Genomic DNA, 17464 nt, shown 5'->3' on the forward strand with positions numbered 1-17464 from the left:
TATATATATATATATATATATATATATATACATATATATGAATGTCTTGAACCATATCGTTGTCGGCCTGTGAAAAAAACATTTGCCATTTTTTCACAATTTTCATCATGAAAGTAAAAATGTATAAAAATGGCAAAAAATTGTCGTGTGTTTTTCACAAGACACTGACAATATATTTATTTTCAGTTTTGCAAAATGGCTGCAGTCAAGACAAAATACAGTGTATACAGCTTACATATTTTGTGTTTTACATCACTGAACCATATTTACAATTCCATATCGCTGGCGTCGGGCCGAAACCCCATGAGTCACCATTTGGTTAAAACCATTCAATTGTTCAGTCAACAAGTGTGGTTTTTATTCTTAGAAATTATCGACCAATCTGAAATGTTGAAAATGTTTTGCTCTCTTTGAAGATGCGATGTTTATAGTTGAACAAAGTTTTGGGGTCTCCTGTAAAGTGACTATTTGGGAGGTCCAAGGTTTCGGCCCAAAGCAAAGGATATGTACCATGGATGAAATAGTGTGATAGTGATTTCGTGAGTGGCACGCAAAGCTCACCGCCAGCGTTCATTCATTCTGACTAGAGTCAGTACATGTCATTCATTTGGCCACCTCTCCGAGTCAATGGCTCGCTGTTCTCACTCTGCGGCGTCTGAAGCCCTCCGTCAGCCACCCAAAGCCACCATCCCTCTGGTCGGGACCACGATTGATCGAGCCAGGGGGAGTGGTGAGTCTCTGCTCTGCTGTTGGAGACTGATCATTCAGGTGAACAGCACCCGGCGAGCAAGCAGCGCATGCGCTCGCAATTTTTAATTTTTATTTTTTATGACCAATCTTCAAAAATGCATTCACTAGTACATATGAAATTGTAAATATGGTTCAATGTTGTTGTCAAACACGATTATATTAATTATATATACGGTATGCTGCATAGTTGTCGGCCAGTCAATATACAGTGACGACACAGCCCTGCTTGGCCCCAGAAGGCCTGCACTTTTGAACCACATCCAAGATGGTCCTGAAAAGCTGTTTCATTGGAATTTGGTCCCGAAAAAGTCAAATGGAGTCGATATGGAATCGGGCTAATGGAAAAGCACCTCAAGTGTGGTCTTTTTTTTTTTTTTTTGACTGACCAATCTTTGGTAGGGGCTACTGTTCTTAGGTCTGTTGGTGTTCACCTTGGCCCAGCAAGTTAGGCCTGTGGTTGGCCAAGACCAGGATCACATCAGTGTACCGGAGCTCAGTGATGTCTGCACTGAGGGCAGCTGTTACCCAGCAACGGGAGATCTTCTGATTGGTCGAGCGCACCAGCTTTCATCCACCTCCACCTGTGGACTAACCCGTCCCGAACCCTTCTGCATTGTCAGCCATCTGCAGGTAATAAAATGGTTAGATCAGGGGTCACGAATGTGGTACCCGGGGCACCAGGTAGCCCCAAGCACCATCTGAGTAGCTCACCACTGATGGGACATTAGGATTTTCTAGGAATGTTGTCGAGTGATCATTTGAAATTATAAACACTGGCAAATATTTCTAGAAACAAAGGGTTTGCACATTGACATTTTTCTGTTTCCAAATGATTGTGAGAAATCATTAACGTGAACAGTGTCTTCATTTAAATAAATCAATAAATGACAACATACAATTGCAGCATTATCCAAGGCAACCTATGAAAATTTGTTGTTTCAGAAGTATTATCAAACTGGTAGGCCTTCGCAGTAATCAGTACCCAAGTAGTAGCTCTCAGTTTTAAAAAGGTTGGTGACCCCTGATTTAGAGAATTGCTTCAATTCACGTACTATGAATCCCGATTTAAACTTGGCAAGGTGAGTCAAGTTCAGACTGTTTGTCTTCAGTGTCATTTTGACAGTTCCTGCTATTCAGCAGGCCGTGTCATAGTTCAGACACAGAGAATAAAAGAGAATAAAAGACATCAGAATGTACACCAGCTGTCTCCTAACTCAAAGACAAATAAATACACAAACCAACTTCAAGCTTCAACATATTCTAAATTTAGACAACAGAATATTTTAGACAGACTACAACAGCTTTTTACACTGACCTGAACAAATGGTGCACATTGCTGCACTTGAACCGATGTGATTTAGATGACCTGACAACGTCAGCATCTGTTGTGATGTATACAATACACGAGTGGTTCCAAACCTTTTTGGGCTCGTTTAGCCTCGAACCTTTTTGTCATACTATGAGTACCCCCTCATCCATACGTTTTGAGGCTTCTCATAAAATAGGATGAAACACAGCAGATTTTTAAATGAAAATGGTTTTACTTTGTAAACTTAATTTGAACATTTCAGTCCTTGACATTGTCTTCTTTTTCACTCAAATTAAACATAAAAATCAACATGTTGCTTTGAAAAGAAATAATATGAAGCCCAAAAACATCAATTTAAAAAAAGAATAAACCCGTCCGGTCTGGGAAATAAATTATTAAAGGTTTCCACGTACCCTCTGCAACGTGCTCATGTGCCCCTGGTTGGAATCAACATAGAGTGAATATAATATACACAGTGGTACCTCTACTTACGAAATTAATTGGTTCTGGAAGAAATTTCTCAACTAGAAAATGTAAGTAGAGACGCGTTTACCATGTACAGTAAATGCCCTAATTTGTTCCAAGCACCCCAAACATCAGACTTAAATGTTTCCAAAAGCATAAAAATGCATCAAAATATGTAAAAAATACATGTTACAATTAGATTATTGCACAGTAAATGAGAGTTGTGCATAATGTAAAAAACAAAGAATAAAGAATAAAAATGATGGTCATTAAACTTTTAACTGCGTCCTCATCGTCTTTTGCCCTCTTTTGTCCATGGTCTCTCTCAGAAGTGTTTTTTTCCTGGCGTTTTATAAAGAACTGATCCAAGGACATTTGCCTTTGTCGGCTTTTAACAATCCTTCGAAAATGTCCAAGGCAAACATCAGCATAGTGAGCGATTGCCCGACTGGTGAACACTTTTTCTGGGCGATTCACATTGACGTAAAACTATCGGATCCTCTCATGGCCCGAGGGGCGAATGACGAAGACGCTGCATAGACACAGATCTATCTATCTGTTGATCTATCAATCGACAGTGATCGACACATATGGTAGAAGTCCCTCTTAGACAATGGGATACCAGGATGATGCTAGGTAATAGCCAATGGCAGAGCAGCTGAAAGTATGTTGCGTTCAGGAAACTCGGAGCTACGACTAGCAGCCCATACTGTATTTTTACCTTTCATATCTTGAAATTTCTTTCATAACAAAAGGCAATATTTTCCTTGAGACGTTTCGTAAGTTGAAAATTTTGTATGAAGAGATGTTCATAGGTAGAGGTGCAGTGGCACCTCTACCTATGAACATCTCTTCACTGTATGTATAATCTCAAAACTTTTTCACACCTGTAATGTACAACTCAAGTGATTCCCTTCCTCTTTTCTAAAGGGGAAGTTAAAAAAAATACATAGAAAACTTAGATAATGTGTTTGCACAAGTGTGAACACCCTCTTATCACTGAGAAATGAGGCACAAAATCTCTCAAGCACTTGTCAGGAAATGTGTTTCGGGCCTAGGAAACAAAGGGTGAACTTTTTAGCCGTAGCTCCCAAAGATTTGACAACACCGCTTATTATCAAAACAAGACTATATTTGCAGTGAAGCGTGGCAGTGTTATGGTCATGTGCTGACCCCACTTTTAACGTGATTTCAAATGGGAATGGTAAATTCTAAACACTTCCCCTCTGAACAAATATTTTAAAACATTTTTAAACCATTGATGTTGTCAGTTGGTCTTCTTGCCAGTTTTGTCGTAGCTTGTACCTGTGATGCTGACTGTCACTGTTCTTGCGATATGTAAATGCTCATTGGTGACGGGTCACATAAGTAACACATCCTTGAAACATCACACCCCGAACATGCCATGCCGGCTTCGGTTGGCTTTTACAGATGTATTGTTTCTCCGGCTGTGAGGAGAAACTGTGGTGGAGTGACATGTCACCCCTCACCCCAAGACAGGATTTAGCCAGCTTGAGTACTGGCTGTGTAAGGCAGGCTGATTTTAACATACCACGATGTAACTAAGTTTCTCTCTGTTCACTTTCCTTTTATTTGGATCTCCCCAATCCAAATTTGATTGGTGTTAAAATAACACAAAGATAAATCAAAGGGTGGGACTCCATAGAGCTTGACAGTGAAATAACAAAAACAAAAGGATATAGCTGGAATAAATAAAATATTACAATAAAAAAGTCTGACATTAATTGAAAAGAAAAACCTTTTTGTTGTTGCCTTAATTTAATCAGGTAGTCATTAAGTTGCTCTGTCCTGCAACTGCCTCAATATTTTATTTTTTTATTTTTTACGAAATACTATCAGAAAATCTAAACAATGAGAACAATACATTTTCAATAACTTATTGGACTACAATAAAATACCATACATCTTTATTTATATATAATACACAGTACATTGTACATTTTTCTTACATTCAACATCTTTATTCTCCAAAGCTGTACCAAAGTAGACTTGCTAGATGTGCTTTTTTAGAAGGGCCCCCTTCTACTGATGGAATGGAATGTTTGTCAGAAAATAAACTCTCTGTTGTGTATTACTTTGTGTGTGGCTCTGGGGGGGTTAGAGTCTGCAGCACATCCTGTGTTGACCATCACCCCCCTCGCCAACACACACACACACACACACACACACACACACACACACACACACACACACACACACACACACACACACACACGCACCCCATACGGAGGTGCTGATATAACTGGAGACAGATGTTTGTCCAGCTGCTCTGGGACACTCTGTTAGCGGAGTTCTCTCCCTGAAAGCAATCCATTGCTCGCTGACAATGCTCGGGTATCTGAAACAAGCCTGTCTACACTTATTTGCCGGCATTAGTCAGTAAAGAAAAGTGAATCAGTTCAAGTAAGGAAAATGCTTCAAATTAATTACATTGTTTCATTACAACCCACACATTTAATTGGGCAATTTTTTTTTGGTTTGACATTAGATTTTAGTGGCTTCATCTTGACAAACATAAAAAATGATATACCGGTAATCAGCCATCTCGTTACCTCTGCGTCCCGCGTCCTAGACGCATAGTTTTCCCGCGGGACGCACAGTTCCAAATAATGTGCGTTTTTGGGACGCAAGGAAATTTCTCAGTAAAAAAAAAAAAAAAAACGGTAAATCTTTTTTTTCCAGCAACGAGCGCGGCCATTGTTGTTTTTATCTCGCGTTAAGTAATCTCCCGTGACGAGATTTCCGTTCCGGCGAGACGAGATTGACGAAAATCGGCCTTCACCTCGCGGAAAGCAGGCTAACGTTAAAACAAGTGTTGCGAACAAGTGTTTGCGAAGTTTATTGCGGAGGTATGAACTCAAAAGACTGAACCACGGGATGAGATAAGAACCTATTTCTCAGCAAATCTTGTATGCCTGAATTATTTAAATTTTTGCAGTTTATAAGAAATAAACCTATGATCAATGTATATTGCTGTTGTTTGTGTTCTTATAAATTTGGGACTCTCGAAATGCAGAACGGGACTCCGACTTTTCTGATCAGCGAGTCCCGCAGGACTCGCAGGGCTCAAACTGTCAAATGATCATTGAGTATTGTCTGTCGCTTCACTTAAAAGATTTTCACCTGTCCACCTATCGCGGATGAGACTAGAACGTAAGGGAAGGGGGTGCATGTATTTGTTTTCCTGAAAAATGTGCGATTGGTTGACTGCACAACCACATTTATGAACAAAATGCCAGAAAAGACGCATGGGTTTAATGACCAGTGTTGGATGTTCAAGTATAGAAAGGCGTCTGGGTCCTGAGAGGGGCGGGCATCCGCAGGGATCTTTTTGGAGTACACAGCTGCTGATGTAATGTTCATTGTTAATGCATAGTTTTCAAACATTTACCCTTGAAACATTATACTTTTGAGTTTCAGAATTCTTGATTATGAATATCAGTCAAAATAGGAAAATAGGTTCCCACGTTTACGGAACCCAAAATTAGTTACCGTGGTTTCCCATTGTGTAATCCGACGGAACCGAAAAACGGTTACCGTGAATTCCGAAATCCTTAGGCCTGCTTGAATTATTTAAATTTTTACAGCATTTGTTTATAATTGTAAGTATATGTTGTTATTTGTGTTATTATCATATGCAATTGAATAAGTAGACCATTTCAGAATTCGAAATTTGGGACTCTAAATGCATAATGGAACTCATACTTTTCTGATCAGCGAGTCCCTGGGACTCTCTGCGGGTAAACTGTGAAATTATCACTGCCGGTAGTTCCATCCAGACTTGAATTATCATCAAATTGTGTGACGATGGAAAAATGTGTAATGTGTTTTCCGGCAAATATTCAGGATACAGTTACTGCTATGTGATATTAAGATCAATATAAATATTGTAGTTGGGCTGGGTGACATGATGACAGGAAAAAAAAAAGACGACGATTTGCTGGGAGTATATTTACTCAATAAAACATGGCAGAAATGTGTGTGACAACAGGCAATAAGACTCGACCTTTCCCTGCTCCGCTCTCGATCTTAGTACAGAAATAATTTACATCAGTTTTGATCTTTTTTGTCAAACACAAAAATATAGCATTTGTTTAAAATGTTCACCGTCACACCACTGTACCAACATAGGGTGTGTTCTTCGCTTTTAGAATGCAGGCCCCGCCTACTGCCCAAAGACAGCTGGGGTAGGCTCCAGCATGCCCCGCGACCCTTGTGAGGATTAACCAGTTCAGAAAATGGATGGATGGATGGGCTTCTAAAACGCTGCCCTCTTCTAGTCAAACCTAGGCATTGCACCTTTTTACACCACGCACCAGTTTCCATCCATTTTCTTTTATTCCCCTTTTATGGTGTTATTTTAGATTTTCCTACATTTGTTGTAATCTGGAACAAATATTTCACGTTTCTGCAATCATGTTTTCATTTCGTATACCTGTACTTCATATTAAAAAAAATAATACTCGCTACTTTTCATTGCTTTAAAACTGTCATTTTACAATTAAATAAAAATATTATCATAATCAAGATCAGACAATATTGAAAAATTATGTAATCAATTTTTTCCCCCGATATATCGCCCATCCCTCTATTGTAGTGCAATATAAAAACATAAACTGAATGACACAACCGTTTTCACTGATATCCTTATTTTGAGGTGGGGGATTGGAGGGGTATTAGGTTAGATCAGTTGCTATGCCAATGCCAGCATTCAAAACTGTAACACGACAACCCTTGCATTCGTATAACATCTTGTCAGAGATTTTCTCGGACAAGGTTAAAGAAACGACTCGGCACACAGGAAAATTGTCTTCAATATCGACGGAAGCGGATCTCTGAGAGCGAACGACGGTTTAGTTGCTCCGTGATCACGCTCAGAGCCCCCCCTCCTCGAGTTCGAACCTTTATTGTGACATATGCAAAATACAAGAATAACACTGCCCCCGATATTTGCATACCGCACCCCTGGTCCGGCCCCTCGGTGGTGATTGGTTACCTGGGTGTGCGCTTTGAACCAGCGGCACTTTGGCGCCTTTCGGTCTGGTCTACACTGTATCAACATATCGCAGACTTTGCGGACGACAAATGTCGCCTGGGCGCGACGGGTGTCCTCAAATCGTCTTTTGTTGTTCAACCGCTGTTCCCAAATTACTCGTTCCCCCTTTGTGACCGGATCTGGCCCTCTCTCCTCTGATCGCCCACCCGCCTTGATGTGTTAATTGTGGTGTGGGCTGCAACAGCCCTCCGCCCAAATGGCCGGCACCTTCTGAACAGGAATTTGGGGGTGCGAATTACGCACCCAGACGCTTCAACGTGCACAGATCAAATGAAACTTTAAACATGATACAATTTCGCCCATAGATTCCTCTAACACATCTTCACCCTCCATGCAAGACAAATAGATAGATTTACGCTCAATCTATTGTCACAACTTGCCTGGTGTCTATTTGTGCTGCCAGCCATTGAGATACTGTCTTATGTTTGAAGAAATGTTCAGTTAGTTGTAATTTTACACTGCTATACAATGACAATATATCCGAGTTTCATTTCAGGAGAATTGTTTGTTGAGAAGACGGTCGCTCAAATGTAAGAAAAGAAGGCACAGATCACAACCTCTACATACAGGCCTGATGTTTGGTACTGCATCATTCCATCTGCCTCTCTTGACCTTGGTACATCCATTGCTCAAAACAGTGTTAGTCTGGACTCATCAGCCCAAATTCCCATTGCTGAGGAGTCTAGTTGCTATGTTCATTTGGAATGTGAAGCCTTCTTTGACCTCACTGATGTTTTCTTAAGGCTTCACAGCCATTTTGTCAAGTTGCCTTCAGCATGTTTAACAGCACTTCTACTTTTGATTTGTTTTTCTTTTGTTGTTGTTGTTGTTCTCACCAAATGTTGATCTTTGGTCAGAATCATGACCCAAGATGTCATGTACTGTATCTTCACTGCACTCATGCAGAAAAACAGCAGGAAAACAGGAATCTGAGGAATTCCAACCTTCATAAAGCCCCCGTTGCCTTTCCTCCTTCTGTCCCACTCTTCCTTTTCTTTTATTTCAGGAGGAAAAAAAATGTTTCATGTGTGACTCAGTAGCGCCCTACAGTGAACCAGACAATCAGACGGGAAGCCATCGTATTGAGAATGTTGTGACCACCTTTGCTCCGAACAGACTGAAGACATGGTGGCAATCTGAGAACGGTAAGAAAAAAAAAATCAATGAAAGGTCAAAGGTCTACACCAGTCACACATATTGTTTCATGTTGAAACTATACAGCCAGACGTTTTAATTGACAAAAGGCCATACATTGACAGTTACAGTTAATTGCAAATAAAGTGCATCCATCCGGAGAGTATCATTAATTTCAGTAGTGAGATACCACGCACAATCTTTATTCAATAATCTGTGAAGTTTGAATGCTGAGGAGCCTTGGATTACTGTACATTTTTCCCTACTAGTCTCACTTCTCAATGGCATGATTGAGACTTTAACAGCAAATGAAATCAAGTCTTTTCTGCATGGCAATGGCAAGATTATATTCCATCCATCTATCCATCCATCCATTCGCTGATCCGTTTATCCTCACAAGGGTCACGGGATGTGCTGGAGCCTATCCCAGCTATCTTCGAGCAGAAGGCGGGGGACACCCTGAAATCCTTGCGAGCCAATCGCAGGGCACACAGAGACATACAACCATGCACACGCACACTCACACTCACACTTCGGGATAATTTAGAGTGTTCTATTAACCTGCCATGCATGTTTTTGGAATGTGGGAGGAAACCGGAGTACCCAGAGAAAACCCATGTAGGCATGGAGAGAACATGCAAACTCCACACAGGAAGGCCGGAGCCAGAATTGAACCCGTGACCTCTGCACTGTGAGGCCGAAGCGCTAACCAGTCGGCCACCTGGGCATAGAGATTATATTATACATTATAATATATATTTTATATTCCTATAAACTCTAATTATACCAATTTTACATAAGTACTGCATCTAGGCACGACATAGGTAACCAACAATGGGATTATGAAATGTCAGATGGCATACAATCTCTGATCAGATTTTGCTGAAAGCGACATCATCTGATTTTTTAGTGCATTGTATTCTGCCTGCGTCATTCAATCAGGATGTTGATCTAATGATGAAAACAATATTGATCTCTGTATACAGGTGTGGAAAATGTCACAATCCAGCTGAATCTGGAAGCAGAGTTTCACTTCACTCACCTCATCATGACCTTCAAAGTGAGTAATTGCAAACTGAATTAGGAGATTATACATGAGTACATTCAACAGGTGTACAGTATATTTAAGAGATACAACAAGGTCTTTGAACACCCAAGTTTGTTGTGAAGAGTGTGCAGCGCTCTTGTCTATCATAAACAGTCTGTACTTAAGTAAATGCCAATAATGTATTACTACTTTAAAAATCCATTTTATAAGATACATAAATTGTAAAATCAGTATTGTTAGAATATTATTTGATAGACAACGTACTTTTCTGGTACCTGTAGTACAAAATATATCATTGGGCCCTTTTTTCAATCCGGGCGCAAGTCTAGCGCAAAGTGTAGTTTAACTGTGCGCATAGTTGGAGTTTTCTTTTGGTATTTTGCTCGACTCTGCGGCAGTAAAACTGAGTGTAACAAGGTTTTTGTCCCTTTATATGCCATTTTGGGATCGAATGTATGGTGGTACGGTGAACACGGCTAAAAACGCCGCGCTTAAACATCGCAGAAACAGAAATTCGACTAATAGGAGTTTGTGCATGACATTGGAACGTAAACTTCAGTATCTTCCTTTCCAGCTGATGTAGTCGGTCGTGTGTGTGACATGCAATCAGGCACACCATGATTTGTTATCTCCCGGGGCTAACGGGGAATTCACTTACTTGAGAGGTTCTCTCATATTTTCAATAAAAGTATGATACACACTACAGGTATGTGATCGAGACAGGTATTCAATATAAGGTATGGATTTGCTCAAAGGTAGAGCTTTGGAGCCGACCATCCAATCGCAGTGACACAAATTGAACAGCCACATCACCTCACTGTTTTCCCCTCTAGCTGTTCCTCTTGGGGAATGTGAAGTATTTGCACACAATTTTGAAGCCTCCGCACTTACGAGGTGCAGCTGGTGCTCCTTCAGGAATTGGACCAGCCTCATTTTTTTCCAAATAGCCCTTTTTTTCTTTATCCCCCTGAGAGACACAGAGATTAGATTTTTGGGGGAAAGTGTGTTTTTTTGTAATTGTATTTTATTACAAAGAAATCCATTGCTCATATGGACGCATAAGGCACATTCAGAAATTGGCTCTGATGCCCATGCACCGCTCTGAGTGGGAGCGTTCGAAGAGGTAGAATGGAATCTGTACCCGGTAATTTCTGAACGCAGCCAGTACTGACGCGCCGTGTCCCCAGTCGGAGTGGCTGTTATGCGCACCGGCCCTCCGTTTTTGGTGCTGTCTGAAAAGCCGAATGACAAATTTGAGCGACGGTCTCAGTTTCAGAACAGCCGCATTGAACCAGTGCACGCCTGGAGGTTATTTCCAAATGTGCCCCTAATGTGTGAGTAACTGAAAGACTCACCCCGTCTCTCCCTGCCCTCACGAGGGGCAAAGCTGCAGCACAAACACGGAAACAGGAATTTTACTGGAACAGAATGGCTACCTACTTGTGAGCTTAAAAATGTTTTTAAAGGTGAATATATAATAAATATGTAAACAAATCATTGGGGGGGGACTGAAGGTGGGCTGACAGATTTCTGACGGGGCTGTAGCACCCCCTCGCCCCGGTGTAGCACCGTGCATACGTGCAATAGATCCGTACCATCAGGGGCAGGGTGGCCATCGGGAATTTTGGGAAAATATGTTAATTTCCTCGAATGGCCAGTGGACTGGTCCTGGGCATCTCGGCCTGAATGATTAGGCTAAGAAAAAAAATGTGACATTTGTATGTACTCATTTTAATGTGAATATTGATCAATCTTATTTGCAATCCACTTCGGTCATAAGGCAGACTTCAAATGTTAGCCATGCTGTTGAAGATATTCCAATTGCTTTAATATGTTTTTGTTGTTGCCGTTTGGATGAGTCAGTGTTATTTGATAATTTGTTTATTGTTGTTGGCTTTTGATGATATGCCTATTTCTCACTGTCTCTCATCCCTGAAGACATTTCGACCCGCTGCAATGGTCATTGAGCGCTCAGCAGACTTTGGGAAAACGTGGAATGTGTACCGCTACTTTGCCTATGACTGTGAAACGTCCTTCCCTGACGTTTCTGTGGGTCCCATGAAGAAGGTTGATGACGTCATCTGTGACTCACGCTATTCCGACATTGAACCATCAACTGAAGGAGAAGTAATGTCAATTAACTGAACTTACCTTGGTGATCAATTTCACAGCAATCACAATTCTTAGTTTTAGATCAGGTAAATAATTTGCTGAATCTTTTCAGGTGATTTTCCGAGTCTTGGACCCCGCTTTTCGGATCCATGACCCATATAGCTCTCGAATCCAGAGTATGCACCAACTGATTTATTCATTATTTAGCTATTTGATATGCACTTGTTTTTAAATAGTGTGATATTTCTTTCTGTTTTATAGATATGCTTAAGATCACAAATCTAAGGGTGAAGTTCACCAAACTTCACACGCTTGGGGACAACCTGCTTGACTCACGTATGGAGATTAAAGAGAAGTATTACTATGCAGTCTATGACATGGTGGTTCGAGGAAACTGCTTCTGCTATGGACATGCGTCAGAGTGTGCCCCAGTCCAGGAAACTGGCTCTGTTCGGGAAGGCAAAGTAAGTTCTCAGTGGGGGTAATGTTTGGATATATTCCCCTCCAAATTGGGACAGTTTACAAGGCCTGACAATTTAGTGCAGTTTGGTGTAATTTACTGCTATTTCTTCTTGAAGTTATCAAGATAATAACTAATAAATGATGCAAATAACCACAGGCGTGCCTTCCATCAGATGACTGACGAATGATGGGTAACTTAAAAAAACGAGCTGAGCAGTGACGGAAGTGGGTCTTCATCCACAACACTAAACAGGTTGAGTACTGACGGACCTCTCAGTAGGTCTCTTGACTGATGCCTGTTTTGTTGACGACTGACAGAAATACGGCCCATTTGCATCATTTGTTTGTTTTGTGTGTGTGTGTGTGTGTCTGTGTGTGTGTGTGTGTGTGTGTGTGTGTGTGTGTCCAGTCATACCTCGCTTTTCGACCATAATCCGTTCCAGAAGGCTGTTCGAAAAGCGATTTGTTCGAAATCCGAAACTATTTTATTAGCCCATGATTAGGGGCTAATACACCATGCAGAAATAACAAAAACAACTGTCAGATTTGCGTGAATCAAAACAAACACGTCTGCTCACAATGAATGTTAAATGAGGAAGCGTCACTTCCTCGTGTAAGGAAGCCGAGAGGAGTCGAGTGGCATATTTGGGTTTGCTCATTTTGGTCGAAAACCGATTTTCGGTCGTAATCCGATTTGCCTTACTGAAAATGTTTCAGGGCAGCCTGGTGGTCGAGTGGTAAGCGTGTCGACCTCACAGTGCAAAGGAAACGGGATCAATTCCAGCTCCGGCCTCCCTGTGTGGAGTTTGCATGTTCTCCCCGGGCCCGCGTGGGTTTTCTCCGGGTACTCCAGTTTCCTCCCACATTCCAAAAACATGCATGGCAGGCTGACTGAACACTCTAAATTTTCCGTAGGTGTGAGTGTGAGCACGGATGGTTGTTCGTCTGTGTGTGCCCTGCGATTGGCTGGCAACCGGTTCAGGGTGTCCTCTGCCGACTGTACGGAGACGGCTGGGGGAGGGCTCCGCCCCCCCCACGGACCCTTGTGAGGATAAGCGGATCAGAAAATGGATGGATGGATGGATGGATATATTCAAGACTTTCTCGTGTGTTTGTTCGCGGGGCTGAATCGGCAGCATTGCTTCCACAGACGATACAGTGTATATCAGGCTCCCTGTACAGTGGGTGGTGATATGCACCAAAGAGCTGTAAACTACCAATGAACGAAGAACAAGAAGAAGGAGAAGAATAAGAAAACTACGATGATGACAAGCATTTATTGACAGAATTACTTGTATGCTACTTGGATTTGGATTTTACCCTTGGCCAATATATGGAGTTGGATTGTGGTTAAAGTAAGCCATTTTAAACTTTACATTAAAACTTTTTGGCATCTTAATAGTTAAAACAGTACAGTACAGTTGTAGATTGTACTTTTACAGTTCAATAGATTACCAAATAAGTGTATGTGAAATGTACAGTGGTACCTCTACTTCAGAACGCCTCTTCATATGAAATTTTCAAGTTACGAAATGTTTCAACAGGAAAATATTGCCTCTTGTTATGAAAGAAATTTCAAGATACGAAAGGTAAAAATACAGTATGGCCTGCTACTCTCAACTCTTGAGTTTTCTGAACGCAAAATACTTATAGCTGCTCTGCCATTGGCTATTACCGAGCATCATCCTGGCATCCCATTTCCTAAGAGGGACTTCTACCGTATATGTCTATGTATGTAGATAGAGGGGTATGTGTCAATGCAGCGTCCTCGTCATTCGGCCGTCGGGCCATGAGGTGTTCCACATTTACATAAAACACCAATTTTATGTAAATGTGAATTACACAGAAAAGTGTTTACGAGTCAGGCGAGCGCTCAAAATGCTGATATTTGCCTTGGACATTTTCGAAGGATTAATAAAAGCCAACAAAAGCAAACGTCCTTGGATCAGTTAGTTATTTGCAAAAAAAAAAAAAAAAACGGCAAGAAACACTTCTGAGAGAGAACATGGACTCAAGAGGGCAAAAACCCGATGAGGATGCAGTTAAAAGTTAAATGACAATCATTTTTATATTTATTCTTTGTTTTTTACATTATGCACAACTCTCATTTATTGTGCAATAATCTAATTGTAACAGGTATTTTTTTTTACATATTTTGATGAATTTTTATGCTTTAGAGAACATTTATGTCTGAATTTTGGGGGGCGTGGAACGAATTAGGGCATTTACATGGAAAACGCGTCTCTACTTACCAAATTTTCTAGTCAAGAAATTTATTCCCGAACCAATTAATTTAAGTACCACTGTATGTGAGTGTTTGTAAGCTCTTTGGCCAGAAACCGAATGATGTTGCTACCCTGACATATCGTGTACTCCATTTACCATTTTAATCAAATTCGATTTTTCTTCTGTTGAACTGTGTAGTTTTGTTGTTGTTGTTGTTGTTTTTGGCAAAGGGACTCACAGAATGACATTTTCCAACGGAAGGGTGGTTAAAATAACATGACGGACTGACTGACTGAAGATTACAGTTTGGTTCGGCTTGAAAAAAGTGACAGACTAACGATGACAGATGTGTGCCAGGCCGCTGATGGATGACGGACTGGCAAAATGTTGTAAATTGCCCACCTATGCAAATAACACCACAAATACATATGTTATTATTGGACAAATACAGAAGTTGCTATTAAGTGTACACAAATCAACATCTTTTGACTTAAAAAAGTGCTGAACAAACGAGCCTACCATTTTCTTGCTGGCTGCCCATGTGACTGTGCCTTTTTCTAACTGGACAGATTCATTACTTTTAATAGGGCTGAAACATTTATCTAATTCAAATTGACATCTTACTGTTATATAATGCAATATTCAAATTGCAAAGGCTGCTCGTTTGAAAAAGAAACAAATGCTTCATTTATTACTTATGTCTAGATAAATTATGTGCCAAAGAGCAGTCCTAATGTTTCCATATCATTGTTTTATGAAGCATGAAAAGTTAAAGTGATAAAGCCACAGTATTGTTGTAATCTGATTTGTGATTTACTGACATATGTTGAAGGCACAAATTAGTAGAAATTTGTGACATTGTTATAGTCAACGCTTAAAAGACTGCAGGTCAATGTGTTTAGTAAGTTAGCAACTCTAATTGAAGCCACTAAATAAACCGTCATTCATTTCACGTTTCGATTGCCTTTGTTTTAGCGTAAGCCTAACCTGTAAGACCAAAACATTTACAGTATGTGTAATATATCTAATGTGGTTTATTCCAATACAAATTAATTTACTGCTTTTGCTGGTTAAAAAACACACAGCAAGTGTACCTTGAAAAAAATTAGCACAAATTAACTCGCCATCGCAATGTTGGAGGGCGAAAAAAAAAATTCAATTGTTGAGGTTTACCTTTCAAGATGGCTCACTGGTCTGTCAAGAAATAGATCTCATTGGAAACATGTACTAGAAGGAAGTTTCCCACGCACCTAAAACCTACAGCATCTCAAGTAAACATAAATCGCTCGACATGTAATATTGAGACATTGCTTGCTCATTTTGTTCTGATTTGATATTTTTCAGGTTCACGGTCACTGCATGTGTAATCATAATACCAAAGGACTCAACTGTGAACAGTGTCAAGATTTCTATCATGACCTACCTTGGAGACCAGCTGAGGGACGCAATACCAACGCCTGCAAGAGTAAGTCTGTTCTGGTTCACAGGACAATCTTCTCATTTTAAAAAAAAGCTCATTCACTCTTCAAAGGGAGTATAACTCCTTGAATTGACCTTGTAACAAGATAGAAATGAAGCCAAGTTTCTACTGTGTTGTATAACGGAGCTCAGCTCACCAGTTTGTGTTTGTTTTGTATTCAAAATGACACATTTGACCTGGTTCTATGGTTGCCTGGCATGACACCAGCGTAATAAAGTGTGACACCGGCAGGTTGAACCGCCCAACATATTACTGGTGTCAGGCAGAACACTGGTACCTCCGTACCTCTCAAGTTTTTGGCATCTCCTTTTGGAGACACCAGTAATGTACCAACACACAGTAGCAGTGGCATGGCTCAGGTGCTAGCGTGAGGTTTGGGGGTTTGTTCTCATTCTATACAAGTACAATGTATTCCATTTATTGATTTTTTTATTCATTTGTTATTTCAGTGGCTTTAGCTAAAGTAAGACATTTGCAAACATACCACTACACTATAAAGAACCAGTAATTGACATGCTGAACCTGAAGCCGCCTCAACCTTTGCAAGTTTGCATTCATTAGTACTCACGAAGTAACTCCCCACTTTCAACAAGTTGGTGACTGCATCTCTCCCTTTCGCCTGATATTGCTCAATTGTTGCTGATTTGGTTTTGTTTCATCAATAAACAATTCTAAATAAACAAAGACAATTGATTACCGTATTTTCTGCACTATGAGGCGCAGCGAAGAGCATTCAATTTTCTCAAAAGCCGACAGTGCGCCTTGTAATCCAATGTGTTTTATATGTGGATCAATATTCTGATTTCTTGGACGTAGTATTTTAAATGCTCTGTCAAGCACTTTGTTCCAGCTGCAGCCGTTGTGAAAGCGCTCTATGAATAAAGCTGTATTGTATTGTATTCCCCTTAGTGTAGCTCCATCTAGTGCAGGGGTGTCAAACTCAGGTCCTGGAGGGCCGCTGTCCTGCATGTTTTCCAAGTCTCCCTGTTGCAACACACCTGATTCAAATGAACAGGTTCAATGTCAGGCTTCGGCAGAGCTTTCTGATGATCTGATTTTTTGAATCAGGTGTGTTGCAACAAGGAGACTACAGGGGTGTTCACACGGCAACATTTGGTCCGACACTGCACCAGCGCTACGCCAGTTGAGCGTTCACACGTGCAAATTTGCTCCGGCGTATCGCCGCTGAACAACTTACACCGGACCAAATTTGATCCACCTCGGGGAGGTGGTTTAAAAATTTGCTCCAGAGCAAATGCTCGTTTGCGGCGCAGCACCGATGTAAATTTGCACGTGTGAACGCTACAATTTGCTCCGGAGCAAATGCTCGTTTGCGAGGGGGGAGTAGCCTCGCTACGCATGAGAAGAGTTGATTACGTACGGCGAGAATGCGTTGCTTTC

The 17464-nt window shown here is 40.8% G+C and overlaps 1 protein-coding gene across 1 annotated transcript in view; it reads left to right on the forward strand.

The window, feature by feature from the left end:
- lamb1a (laminin, beta 1a) overlaps nucleotides 1-17464 on the forward strand; it is a 54355-nt gene that overhangs the window by 3602 nt on the left and 33289 nt on the right. The window contains exons 2-8 of the mRNA XM_019865260.1: nucleotides 1166-1380; nucleotides 8608-8746; nucleotides 9722-9795; nucleotides 11722-11910; nucleotides 12008-12071; nucleotides 12157-12359; nucleotides 15928-16048. Of these exons, the coding sequence (XP_019720819.1) occupies nucleotides 1166-1380; nucleotides 8608-8746; nucleotides 9722-9795; nucleotides 11722-11910; nucleotides 12008-12071; nucleotides 12157-12359; nucleotides 15928-16048 (1005 nt within the window). The remainder of the gene's footprint in view (nucleotides 1-1165; nucleotides 1381-8607; nucleotides 8747-9721; nucleotides 9796-11721; nucleotides 11911-12007; nucleotides 12072-12156; nucleotides 12360-15927; nucleotides 16049-17464) is intronic.

This window comes from Hippocampus comes, unplaced genomic scaffold (assembly GCF_001891065.2).
Source record: "Hippocampus comes isolate QL1 unplaced genomic scaffold, H_comes_QL1_v1.1 scaffold180, whole genome shotgun sequence".
Classification (NCBI taxonomy): domain Eukaryota; kingdom Metazoa; phylum Chordata; class Actinopteri; order Syngnathiformes; family Syngnathidae; genus Hippocampus; species Hippocampus comes.